Below are 13,559 nucleotides of genomic sequence, written 5' to 3' on the forward strand. Positions count from 1 at the left end.
ACACTCTGCACCACATTTGTCTGTCACACAGAAAGAACAAGAATAACAATGATTTTCCTACAAAAGAACAAGAATAACAATGACTTCCCTACAAAAGTCTCGTGGCTTTCTGGGTGTGCCACGTTTGGCAGAGGCACAGTCAGACTCCTGTCTGTGCTCCACAGCTCCCTGATGGTACAGGAGGTTCATGGGCTTTCTCCACAGGAGCAGCTGCTCCTCACAGGGACCTGAGGCAGCTGCTGGGAATTCTCTGTGGCAATGTCTTTGGTTCTTCTGAAAGGAAAGCTCAGGTTGGCAACAAACCCTTCATCCAGCTCAAGGCTGTTTCCTCCAGACCACAGGAAAGGTTGATACACCAGAACAGGCCACGCAAAAGGCAAAGTGGTTCCTTCAGCTCCCACCTGACACATCAGACTTGGTTAGCTCTTGCTTGCAGAAAGGAAGGTCAATGCTGAGTTTAATTCCAACACAAAAATGTTGGGAATAACCTTACAACTCAAAGTAGGAACAGAACCAGCTTATCATTAAGGCTATGAAGAAATCCAAAAGGAACAAGAGTGACAAGAAATGTTGCAGCATTTTGCCATTAAAAAATTCCATCCACCTGCTGCTTGGCCACTGCAGCTGAGGGAAGCTTTGCAAGTCTGTTCTGCTCCTCACACAGAACTTCTTTCATCCTTTTCCCTCATCATTCTTTGTCCCCAGTGAAAGGAGGACATGCTTTAATGAAGCCATTCAAGTCAAACCTGGTGGTTACATCTCCACACACACTGCTCAGTCTGTGGGGAGTATGAGCAGAACTCAAGGTGCTTCCTACAGGCAGTGCCAAAGCAGAGACAAAATTTAAGCTACAGACATTAGATTAAAGTACAGATCTAAACTGTCAAACTCTGTGGCTGGAAAACCAGAATCGGAGCTGCTTTCCCCAGCTGACCCACAGCAGCACATAAGCTGCTTGAAGGAAAAGGCAGAAACCAAGTGAAGACTCAAAAGCAAGACGTGAGTGTGGATGTGCACACACACATCTTTTATAGCTGTGTATATATAGGTTTCTCCTGTTCATTTAAACTTTATTAAGTCACTCACATTTCAGCTGGTTACAACGGGCATCAAATATTTAATTCTGAAAAGGAGGGAGTTGCCAAAAATCCTCAGCCCAAAGCAGTTTTGAAAGCAGCTGGTGGGGAAAAGCAAAACCTGGAGTTCATGTGTGTCATTTTAATTATGCCAATTAACAGCACAGGTCTGGGAAATGCTAGTGTGCAGCCTCATATCATCTGGATCATGGGGGAAAACCAGGTATGGACAACCAGGCACACAGACAAGTGAGAAGAAGCATAAAATCCTACATGGAATAAGGACAACTTAATTTCTAACACTTGCTGCCAAACCACCTAAACCCCATTATGTGAGGATTTCTCAAAAGAACACATTGCAGACTAGTTTCCTTGTTTTAAGACTTCCTGGCTTTGTAACTGAAACAATCTCCTAACATGTTCAGATTGTTTATGGGGTGAACTTTCACCCAACCTCCATTTCTGGCTGGTAGACATTAGTTTCCTTTGTGGAAACCAGTTTGGCTGCTCCACCTCCAGCAGGGACAAGGGAAGGGAACAAGCAGTGCTGCTACCTGAGGAAATGAAGTTGGTCACATCACACCTGTGACAAACCTTTGCTTGGCACAGAACTGTTTGAGGAGCTGTGGTGGCCAAGTCTCCTGGTGTGAATGGCTGGGAGAAAAACCCAACAAGCTGCTGTCGCATGGCAACTCCCACATGGTTCCTTCAGGATGCTTCCCAGTCACAACCAACCTGGAAACATGTAGCCAGCCCCCAAAGTGAGCTGCTTTCAGGCCAGCAGGTGTTAAACCTCTTGCTTTCAAAACCAGATGCTCTGCTTTGGGAAGGGCTGACAAGAGAAGCTATGGAACAGAATCTGGACACAGGTGAACGAGATGTTTTCTCTTTTTCACTGGAGTAATTGTTTACAGCAGGGAATATTTATTCACTTCACTTCACTGATAGCACAATAGAACTACTAATAAATCCTAAACTTGTTAGGGTTACCCTGTCCTGACTCTACAGTCACCTGGAGTGACACCAAGTGAGACACTGCTCCAGTGGGTTGTTCTTACTGGAGTTAAAGCCTCATGTAAGACTATGGTTCAAAGGACACATGAGATGATTTACTCAGATCCAATGGACTCAGAAGGGCAGAGTAGAAACAATTTGGCTAACCAGCCACAGTTCTGAAGTGCTGATGGAATGCTCTTCCAAAAAATCAAGGCAGCCATTGGAGTTGCAGACCTGAGACCAAGCACAGGTTGGTAAACTGTTGTACAGGCCTACATGGAGAAGAACCAAGTTAGGAAGTTCTCTTAGACCTGAACTTACACACAGTGGTAATCCCAGTAATTGAGAAATGCAGGATGAGCTCTTGCAGCTGTTTTTAGTGCAGACAACACATACATCAGAATTTAGCTTAAAAAAACAGAGTAAAAAAAGTAAATATTGTCCTGCATTGTGCTAAAGTACAAGAAAAACACAGAGACACATAAAGAAAGTATTTAGCCACTTCGGTTTCAGTGTTTAAATGAAGAGAAAGTTCTGTTCATTCCAAGTCTTCCTTTGCAATGAGACTCCTCTTAGAGAACAGAGGCTTACAAAGAATGGCAACACAGGTGTGTTTTAAAGTTGATATGAAAGAATAAAGGCCTTCAGCAGTGAGATCACGACCTCTTTTTGACTGTTGAAGTGATCCATGTCACAAACCAAAGAGAGCAGAAAATCAGAAGGAAAAATGAAGCTGCTGACTACCCTTCCCACCTGCAAGCAAGCTGACGGTGCCAAATACTAAGGAGCTTCCCCTGTGCTGTGAGCTCTGAGGGCTGTTACTGCTTTGGGACTATGAGGTTCCTCAGCATGTCAAAAGAGTTGCCATCTGGGTGCACAGACTCGACCCCTTTGCCATCTTCGTGAACTTGTAGGAATCCATAATCATCTACCCCGACGATCCAAGCCATTGGGCCCTCCTCACTGCGCAGTCGGACCTGCTTCCCACTGGGGACAGAGCCAGGTGGTTAGTAATTAACTTCACAAACAGTTACAAACACCTTAGAGAACTAATCATACAATCACAGAATGGTTTGGGTTAAAGGGACCTTAAAGCTCATCCAGTTCCACCCCTGCCCTGGGCAGGGACACCTCCCACCAGCCCAGGCTGCTCCAAGCCCCATCCAGCCTGGCCTGGAACACTCCCAGGGATGGAGCAGCCACAGCTGCTCTGGGCAACCTGTGCCAGTGCCTCAGCACCTCACAAGGAAGGCCTCACCCTCTAGTAGATTATTTTTCTTTCTCACTTCACTGTCACTTTCAGCCTGGAAGAGACTGAGAGGAGATCTCATTGCTGCGTACAACCTTCTTACAAGGGCCAGTGGAGGGACAGCACTGACCTCTTCTCCCTGGCAACCAGTGACAGGACCTGAGGGAATGCCCTGAAGCTGTGTCAAGGCAGGGTTAGGTTGGATATCAGGACAAGGTTCTTCCCCCAGAGGTGTTTGGGCACTGAACAGCTCCCCAGGGCAGTGGTCACAGCCCCAAGGCTGACAGAGCTCCAGGAGGGTTTGGCCAATGCTCTCAGGCTCAGGGGGCATTGCTGGAGTGTCCTGGGCAGGAGTTGGACTGATGATACTTGTGGGTCCTTCCAACTCTGAATATTCTGTGATTCACTGGTTCTTTACAGTGAATGATTTTCATCAGCATTTTCTACCTGCTTTCATTTTTTCTTCTGGAATGAACAGAGCTGGAGTTAAGTTAATCCAAACAGTCTATTTTCTTTTTATAAAAGTACAGCAGCCTCATCACTATGAAAATAAATCATCCCCAATTCCCTTTGTTTGGAGATGATACATGTAAAACACCTGGAGACATTCTGTAACTCATGCTAATCCATTGGCTTTACTATGTGCTATTTTTATTCCCCTTTAAAAATGCACATCCTGTATATTTTTAAATTAATTCACTCATAGGAAAGGAAATCTAGTAGAAAAAACCCAAAATATCCTTGAGTTATTTTACCAGCTTTCTGAAAAGAAAGGAGAAGGACATGACTCTTACCTGTGTACCCAGTACTTGTAGTAACGAGGAAGAACTCCATTGGGCCCTTTCTCCTGGAAAATCTCTATCAGCCTCTCCAGCACAGTTACAGTCCTTGCAATAAGACAGTCTGCAGTCAAAGGCTTCAGCTTTGTCCCCTCTTCCTTATTAAACTTTGCAATGAGATCATTGATGCATATGGTGGGGTTGCTGTTATTCACATTAAACCCAAAGCCTGAAGGAGACAAACAAAAATGACAGGAGCAAAGGCATCAACACTTTGTTGCCAACAGTCAGTGCCTTATTCAGCTGCTCAATACAGAATTATCTCTAAGGACAGTTCTAGTAGCTGTTTAATTGAGTCTCTTACATCTTTAAGTCTTCTTACTTGTGTAATTACAACTCTCAGTCCACATTTCACATGTTCCTTGCCCTTAAAATGCCTCCTCAGAGCTGGAGAAGCAAATCCAGTGCAACCCTTCAACAACACACCATCCTGCCCATGAGGGTTGGAAAGATGCTGAATGGCAACTTGTACCTTGGTCACAATGACATCAAAGTGAGGAATTCTTTCCCTCCCTGGAAGCTGACGTGTCATCAGCTCACTCAGAGTGCACCACTGATCATACTTTCAGATGGAGTTTGATCTTCAGAGACCTTTCTGTTCACTCCAGTTAGCTGATTGCATTGTCTGGGAACCAACCCTTTCCACTCAGCTGATAAGCCTCGTTTGCCTTGCTCTGGAAAGCCCAGAAGATTTAACTTTTAACTTTGTAAGACTCCAGTTTGCTTAATCTATCTTCCCACAGCATATCCTTTAGAAGCCTCCAGTGTCTCACTGAGATTTCTCCAGCTAGAATAATGTTGGCAGAGAGCCTTTCTTGTCTAAATATGGCTCCTGGGGCCTTTTCTGCAGCCTGCTGGAACAGGCTTCGAGGCATGTAAAGAAATAGATTGTATTACCTGTTTATTTTTTTCTCCTAATAATTTGGGTTTTTTACCTTCCTCAGACATTTGGGATAAACCCCTTGTCTGTCACTCGGGTTTAGACATGCTCCACCTCCATCTGCAGGAAGGTGCAGATGCCTTGTTTTGGAAATTTGCTCTTAATGAGACTATTCATATGTTGAAGTCATTTGTATTGACTATGAGGGGAAGAATCTCTTGAAGAGAAAAGACAGAGAAAAGAGGTTTTTTACTTTAACTAGTCAGGGAACTCAACCAAACAAGACCCAGTGATACTAGCACCTACACACTGACGCTGTGGAAATGAGCTGAGATGTATTATTGGAAGGAAACAAAGGAAAATGAACTGGAAAATCAGTGTGCCACGACAGCAAATCCCAACTCAGCTGTTTACACTCAAATATAGCATAAATGAAGAGAGTGACTGTGGCCATCAAGTTGTGATTGGCACTCTCAGGGGGCATCAAGGGGCCTTGGGGTCCACCAGCAGCCTCAGGGCACTCAGGATTGCATGTACGGAAACCAGTGCTCAGCAACCCAATCCCAGAGACACAAGAGCCATCCTGAGCTATGAGCTCAGCTGAGGCAGAAGCACCTGGGAATACACATGGTGGCAACGACACAGCCAGATAATGGAGAAATATGAGGTGCTTGGGACTGCACTGTCCATGTGAGAAGAGTGAGAAATGAATGCTCAGCCTCAGCCTGGCGCTGTGCTGATGTGGCTGATATATCTTCCAGTGCTAGAGCTAGCCCTGCCATCAGCATCTGTGCAGTGTTTGGACAGGCCCTAGCTGCAGGCAGAGGCAGCAGAGCGTTCGCAGGTCACGCTCCTTGGCTGTCCCTTGCATTCCACTTGTCTTTGGCTGCCTGTTCCAAGTCTGGCCCTCACATTAATGAGGTATATTCTTCTGCAGAGCTCTTCTTCCAAAAGTCCTACCACGATCAAGCTCTTCATTTCTAGATTTTCAACTCAAAGAAAGATTTTAAAATGAAAGATGTGTAGAAGTAGGAACGTGAAGTGTGTCACGTGTGAGGTTTGAGCGCTGGTTTGGCTTTGACTTTATTCTCCTGAGATGCTTCTCAGAGCAGTGAGACCACAGAGATTATCTTTGATTTTGATCATTATCCTCATATATAGGATATTCTTCCTGAATGCCATGGAAACAGGGAGTTCAATGACTGGATGTGGCACTCAGTGCTCTGGTCTAGTTGACAAGGTGGTGATCACGCAAAGGTTGGACTCAACGATCTTGGAGGTCTTTTCCAACCTAAATGATTCTGTGATTCTGTCTAGGTAAGGAATCTGCATGACTGTAGAAAAAGGATTACCTTTCCTGTTGTGGAAGTTGGATCTCATTGCTACTACTAATACAGGAACTTAGATGTCATGAGTCATCCCTACTCAGAATCACAGGATGGGAGAGGTTGGAAGGGCCCACAGTGGGTCATCTGGTCCCACCTCCCTGCTCAGGCAGGGTCAGCCCAGAGCACATGGCTCAGGGTTGTGTCCAGATGGTTCTGGAATATCTCCAGTGATGGAGAATCCACAACCTCTCTGGGCAATCTGTTCAGAGCTTGGTCACTGCATAGGGAAGAAGTTCTTCCTCATGTTGAGGCGGAACTTCCTGGGCATCAGTTCCTGCCTGTTCCTCGTTTTATTGGTTTTCACCACCGAGAAGAGCCTGATCATCCTCTTGGCATGTTCAGATACATGTATACATTAATGAGGCCCTCTCAGTCATCCCTTCTCGAGACCGAACAGGCCCGACTCCCTCAGCATTTCATACTCGATGACATACATCACTGAAATGATGGAAAATATTCTTGGATTCATACGCAGCAATTCATGTAAGTAAAGTATCTGGCAAAGAGAGTGTGATAATGATAGAGATGTCAAGGTGCTGTAATTTTTGAGGTGAGAACAAGCAAAACAGTTCAAATAGTCATCACCTCCTTCTGTGAAACTTGCTCAACCTCAAATCTTCTATTCAGTTGTTATACCCTCATTTTGTAAGTGAGAATGGAAGTTGCACTGAGACATCTAAGAAGTCTCTCTGTGTCCCACCAACCATCTTCTGCTTCCATGTTTTGCAAATACAACCCACATGTTATCATCTTCTGCTTTAACCTTTTAGACTTGCTAAGGAACTTCCATTTATTTTTTCAGACATAGCAGAGACAACTCTTTTTGGCAGCAGAATCTAGAGCACTGCTGGCAGCTTTCTGAGCATAAGAGAATCTGTGTTTGACAGAGCTGTGATGCTGCTGCTTGGGACAAAGACTTCCTTATCAAACTGCAGGCTGATGATCAGACTTGGGATGATAAAAACAGGTTGGGTGGGGAAGGAATTGAAACCAGCAGTGAGGAGAAAGACTTGGGAGTGACAGTGGATAAGAAGCTCCCCATGAGCTGCAGTGTGAGCTCAGTCCAGAGACCAACGGAATCCTGGGCTGCAGGTTGGATAAAGCCTTGAGCAACCTGCTCTAGTGAGGAGGTGTCCCTGCCCAGGGCGGGGGGTTGGGACTAGATGATCTGCAAGGTCCATTCCAACCCTTAAATTCTATGATTCTGTGGTTATATGTTGCCAAAAAAAGGTAAACGGCAAAAATAGGATAAAGTTTGCAGTATATTCTAGTAGTTTTGCAATAAATCAAGGAATACATTTTCCCTTTCTCGTGTAATGCTCTTTCTTTGAACTCTGCTACATCACTCCAGATGCTTTCAGTTATGTTTTCCTTGTCAAGCATATGGAATTATTAAGAAGAATGAAAACATTTACTTTTTGTGCTTCCTTTTGATTTAATATTGGGATTTATTTCCTTATGCCTGATGTCACAATTTGTTCTTGTCCTTATCATTTGAACTGATAAAGACAACGATAACCAACTTCTTCAGGAAAAAGCAGCATAGGAAAGCTTAAAAAGAGACATTTACCAATAAGTATATGAAATGTTGTTTCAATAAGTGTTGAGTTTACCAGAACTCCACCAAGCTTCATGAGATCATTGTAGTAAATGTCATTTGGCCATTTCACTCGCAGCTCAATACCCTAAAGAAACAAGAACAGACATTTAGAAACATTTTGTTCTTCAATACTGATTACAACTTGGCTCTTTCATCGCCTCACAGTCTATACAGAATCACAGCGTGGTTTGCGTATGAAGGGACCTGAAAGATCATCCTGTTCCACCCCCTGCCATGGGCAGGGACACCTCCCACCAGCCCAGGCTACTCCAAGCCCCATCCAGCCTGGCCTGGAACACTCCCAGGGATGGAGCAGCCACAGCTGCTCTGGGCAACCTGTGCCAGTGCCTCAGCACCTCACAGGGAGGAATTCCTTTCCAATATCCCATCTAACTTTGTTCTTTGTCTGTGTAAAGCTATTCCCCCTTGTCCTGTCCCTCCAGGCCCTTGTCCCAAGTCCCTCTGCAGCTTTCTTGGAGCCCCCCTGAGGCACTAAGGTCTCCCTGAAGCTTCTCTTCTCCAGGCTGAACACCCTCAGCTCTCTGCCTTCATAGCAGAGGCTGCTCCAGCCCTCAGAGCATCTCCATGTCCTCCTCTGGACTCACTCCAGCAGGTCCACATCCTTCTGATGTTGGGGCCCTGGAGCTGGATGCAGAACTCCAAGTTGTGTCTCACCACAGCAGAGCAGAGGAGAATTCTCTCTACCTCTTTGCCGTTGTCAAATGCTCTTCATAAAGAGAATCTATTTAAGTGCTCCACAAATGCCATTGAAACACATTACAGTAACATGGTGACATGGTTAACAAGGAGGTTGGCAGCTGTCAGAGGAAAGCAATTAAATAACTAAATGAAGAAATACACAGCAGATAATAAAGGTTTAGAGTAACCAAAACAGGGACTAAAGATACTAGAGGTTTTCAGTCTCAAAGTGGTGAGGTTTTCTAGACTTCATTTCCTCCATTCACAAGTGCTTATTGAAGACTGAAAAGATTTATTGAAGCAAGATGCAAACTGTGGCAGCCACTGAAGCTCAGTGCTGACACCCAACCAGGGAGAGCCCCCAGTAGCATCACCACTCTGCCCCAGACACCAGGCCAGGAGACCACGACATCTTGAATTTCAGAGAGGAAATTCAGCAGACAGGAAAAATTCCAGTTCACAACTCTCTAAGTACTTCAGTCATGTCCTAAATACGTTCAGGGCTTTCGGCTCAGGCCACACTGTGGAGCTGGAAACACAAACTGAGCTGTGTGACACAGTTCCAGCCCAATAGAGAGGTATTTGTTGAAACCACAGGACTGAACTGAACTTTGCACTGGCTACTTAAACACCAAAAGAAAGCAAATGTGCTTCCTGTAGTTTGAAAAACTGCACATGACTGTGTCCCCAGGGGCAAATTATGGGAGTGCTCCAGGACTACAAGAGTCCCATTCCCTCCTATTGTAGATTATGAAATCCCTTTACAGGATGTGTGAAAACTGCACCTGGGTCCATGTCTACTTTCCTGACAGATTTAAAGGCCAGAGAGGAGTCCATTACACATTCACTGACAGGAAATACTCCCTGATTTTGCTATCAAAGCAGTCTAGAGGAAAGTATCACCAACTCATATTCCTTATGGAAAACAAACTGACTCTTTGCACCGGGAATAGATTTATAGGAGGCTCTTAAGATACGCAAAGTAGGACAGAGTTAAACTGTATTATCAGTGCTAAAAGATCTTCCAAAGAGCTGTCCAGATCTCCCTTGAGGGAAACATACACCTGTAAGACACCAGACAGTAGCTCTGCAATTGAAGTGACAACAGGCAGGAAGAACAACCCAGTCAACTGGGTGTTCTCATGAGAGAAACTGCACAGTGGAGACTTCACCACAAAAGGGATTCATGAGGAACAGCACAAGGGTAAAGGAATGATGAATGTCTCCAAATAAGCTGGAAATAGAGCATCTTATCTTCACTTACTACAGAGACATGTCTGCTTGTCTCAGAAAGGGCAAGCAAAATGTTGTCTTGATATAAAGCCCATGCTCAGCACTAACATCTGACAGTAAAACTTCCAACCCAGCAGTCACATCTGCTCTGTGACGACCCAGTATAAAAACCACAGGTGCTGCTTGTTTAGCAGAGTCAATATTTGGGGCAATCCTAAAAATGATGACTGGGTGATAAACTGAGACATGGTATTGCAGGTTTGTGACTGGGGGTCCTGAAATGGACTTTGAGCATAACGAAGGACATTGAAGTGTGTTAAAGGATTATTAAAATTCTAATATACCCCCAGGTAGGGGTGGAAATTTGGAGGAGAGCATGAAGCCTCTAGGGCCCCCAGCACAGGAAGGGCATGGAGCTGTTGGAGAGAGTCCAGGAGGCACCAAGGGGATGAGAGGGATGGAGCAGCTCTGCTGGGAGGAAGGGCTGAGAGAGTTGAGATTGTTCAGCCTGGAGAAGAGAAGCTTTGGCGTGACCTCATTGTGGCCTTCAGTGCCTGAAGGAGCTATAGGAAAGATGGAGAGAGACTACTGACAAGGGCCTGGAGGGACAGGGAATTGGGAATGGGTTTAATCTGAAAGAGAGTAGGTTTATATTAGATACTGGGCAGGAATTCCTCCCTGTGAGGTGCTGAGGCATTGGCACAGGTTGCCCAGAGCAGCTGTGGCTGCTCCATCCCTGGGAGTGTTCCAGGCCAGGTTGGATGGGGCTTGGAGTAGCCTGGGCTGGTGGGAGATGTCCCTGCCCAGGACAGGGGGTAGAATGAGATGATCTTTAAGGTCCCTTCCAACTCAAACATTCTGTGATTCTATAGATAGCTCATTGTTTGCAGCTACTGCAGTTGGCATGACAAGGACATGAAGAAAAGCTTTGCACTACCTGCCTGAAGGGGAAATTTAAGCATCGAGTTTCTGATAAGTTTTTGAACTTCCCTGATTTAACATGTTGAAGTCCAGACCCTTAACACTGGTTTCACCCACTACCTAGGGCTGATGTGTTATCAGGTTCAGTAGCTCTGTCATGGTCATAGCAAGCTGAGTGCTCTCCATATGCTACATACAGTCCCTGTATTATTCATACACAGTTCTACACTAATATTTAGTAGTTCAGTCACCTTTTTCCTCTTGAATGGAATAAGATGAAAAATGCCACAGTAAACCAGGGCAGACACACAGAAGCAAAACCACCTCCATTCATAAATTAGCTCCTTCCCCAGTCAGCCTCATATTTTATAACACCAACTCTTGTCCCTTCTGTTTGAAATGGTTAAGTTGTTCACTCCAGCCACATATTTGCTGTTGCAAATTTTAGCCTGAAGCATTTTGTTTTTACAGTCAGGTTATGAAGCACTGAAGTTCGAAGGTTTTAATAGAAAGGCTGACAGCCCCTAAACTCCAGCAAAGCTACTGGGTGCCACTATAATAAAGTTCATGTGTAAATGTGTATAAGTCATTGATTTTCTGTAATATAGGAAACATATGCTTTAGTTAACTACTTCTGTAAAATACCAAAGTTTTATAGTTAGCAAATATTAGGAAATGGTCACATTAAACAGGAGATCTATGAGGCGGTGAAGAAGACTGGTTCTTCATTTTAATACTGATGACAGGACACTTGATTCCCTCTTGAGAGCAATACTGCTAAGTTCTTGCTTTAGAAATCAGTCTTCAACCTTAAACAAGGGTTGGAAAAATCCTTTAAAAGGGATAAAGTGACCACTGAAAGAGCAACACAAAAAAAAGCAGAGGAGAATTTGTCAGTTTTATTCATTTTTCCTTTCCTCCTTCTTCCCCAACCCCTTGAAAATCAAAACAAATTAAGCCAATTGTTGGACAAACAAAATGGTCATTTTCTTTACTGCTGAGGTTTAAGTTTCATAAGACTAGGAGTGAACTGAGTGCAGTGCACTCAGCTCAGTAAAAGACAGTACTTATCTGTGTGCACTAGACAGCTTCAAACACATCAATAATCAAACATATAGGACGGCAATTTTCACCACTACATCAGTGCTGAAGATCTACACTGTCCATTCAGTCACTGCACACACAGAAGAAACAGTTAAACCCTGAAATTAATGGAAACAGGAATGGAGAGAAGAATTAGAACGACATACCTCATATTCTGGTATTGATCTGACTGACTCTACCACTGCCAGAGACACCAGGTGCTGGATGAAAGGAATTCTCTGGCCTAGGTTGGAATGCAGAGGAATGGTGATGTGTAAGGTGGAGAGAGCACAGCCCACGGGGCTGAGCCAAACGTTTCCACCACGACCTGGGGAGGGACAGGGAACAGAGAGAAATTCAATGCAAGAGAAGAATATTTATTACAATAGAATATTGATTTATTATAAGAAAGAATATTCATAGAGAAGATCACTTTGTGAATGTAGAAAACTGCTCAAGAGAAAGCTTCGGTAGTATCCAAACAAGAATCTACTGTAAGTTGTGCAGTGGAGTTTCCCAACTAGTTTTGAAAGAAAAAGGGTTAAAGGGCAAAGCTTCTTCTTCAAATAAAGAAGAGGCTGTTTAATTTTCCCATCCCTGGTAATGTTCCAGGCCAGGCAGGATGGGGTTTGGAGCAACCTGGGCTGGTGGGAGGTGTCCTTGCCCATGGCAGGGGGTTGGAAGCAGATGATCTTTAAGGTCTTTTCCAACCCAACCCATTTTATGGTTCTGTTCTGTGAAACAGAACCTGCTTACATCTATCTGCAAAGACTGTTCAGGCAGGTCCTGCAGACTGCAGAAACCTCCACATCAGAGCAAGTCAAGCCCCAGTCCTGCTCCACTTAGGTCCAAAAGGAGTTGTGCTTTGGAACTCTGACTTGTATTACACTAAATGTAGTGAGGGCAGACTGGGAAGACTTTTTGGCAGAAACTAGAAGACCACTAAATCATTTCTGCAAAAGCCACCAAACATCCTGAAAATGTTTACTTTGGTCTCTGTTGACTTAGGCTTTGAGTTTGAATCCACAGTTCAAGCAGGAGGAGAAGAGGACACGATTATTCCATACATTATATTATCCAAAACAGTAATTATTTAAGGCAGTTATGTGACATTAAAATGTTTTATTTCATAGGTTTAATGCACATTTATTGGCACTAGGAGGAAACTTACTCACCTTTGCCTTGTGTTTGTCGAACAGCAACTGCTATTAAACCCATCTCCTCAGGCAACTCGAACATTAACCTGCCAATTAGGGAAAAAAATCCACATGCTTATCAGCTGGAACACTAAGTGACATACATGGAAATCCAGGCTTAAATATCAGCTAATATTTTAAGTTCCCATTGCATTACCATTTATCCAGGGGAGACCTTATCACTCTCTCCAACTCCCTGACAGGAGGTTGGAGTCAGGTGGGGGTTGGTCTCTTCTCCCAGGCAACCAGCAGCAGGACAAGAGGGCACAGACTCAAGCTCTGCCAGGGGAGGGTTAGGTTGGATCTTAGGAAGAGATTTTTTACAGAGGGAGTGATCAGGCATTGGAATGTGCTGTCCAGGGAGGTGGTGGATTCACCACCCCTAGAGGTTTTCAAGCT

The 13,559-nt window shown here is 44.4% G+C and overlaps 1 protein-coding gene across 1 annotated transcript; it reads right to left on the reverse strand.

Annotated features, from left to right (window-relative positions):
• Positions 1-2,890: 2,890 nt before the first annotated feature.
• On the reverse strand, positions 2,891-13,235 carry LOC103804852 (biotin--protein ligase-like; the record flags this gene model as incomplete). The annotated part of the gene is made up of 5 exons (XM_009077486.1): positions 2,891-3,059; positions 4,116-4,329; positions 7,999-8,113; positions 12,132-12,292; positions 13,140-13,235. Coding segments are annotated over 5 exons (755 nt in total), but the record flags the coding sequence as incomplete, so codon positions are not given.
• Between the last annotated feature and the right edge of the window lie 324 nt (positions 13,236-13,559).

Source organism: Acanthisitta chloris, unplaced genomic scaffold (genome assembly GCF_000695815.1).
Source record: "Acanthisitta chloris isolate BGI_N310 unplaced genomic scaffold, ASM69581v1 scaffold11406, whole genome shotgun sequence".
Classification (NCBI taxonomy): Eukaryota; Metazoa; Chordata; class Aves; order Passeriformes; family Acanthisittidae; genus Acanthisitta; species Acanthisitta chloris.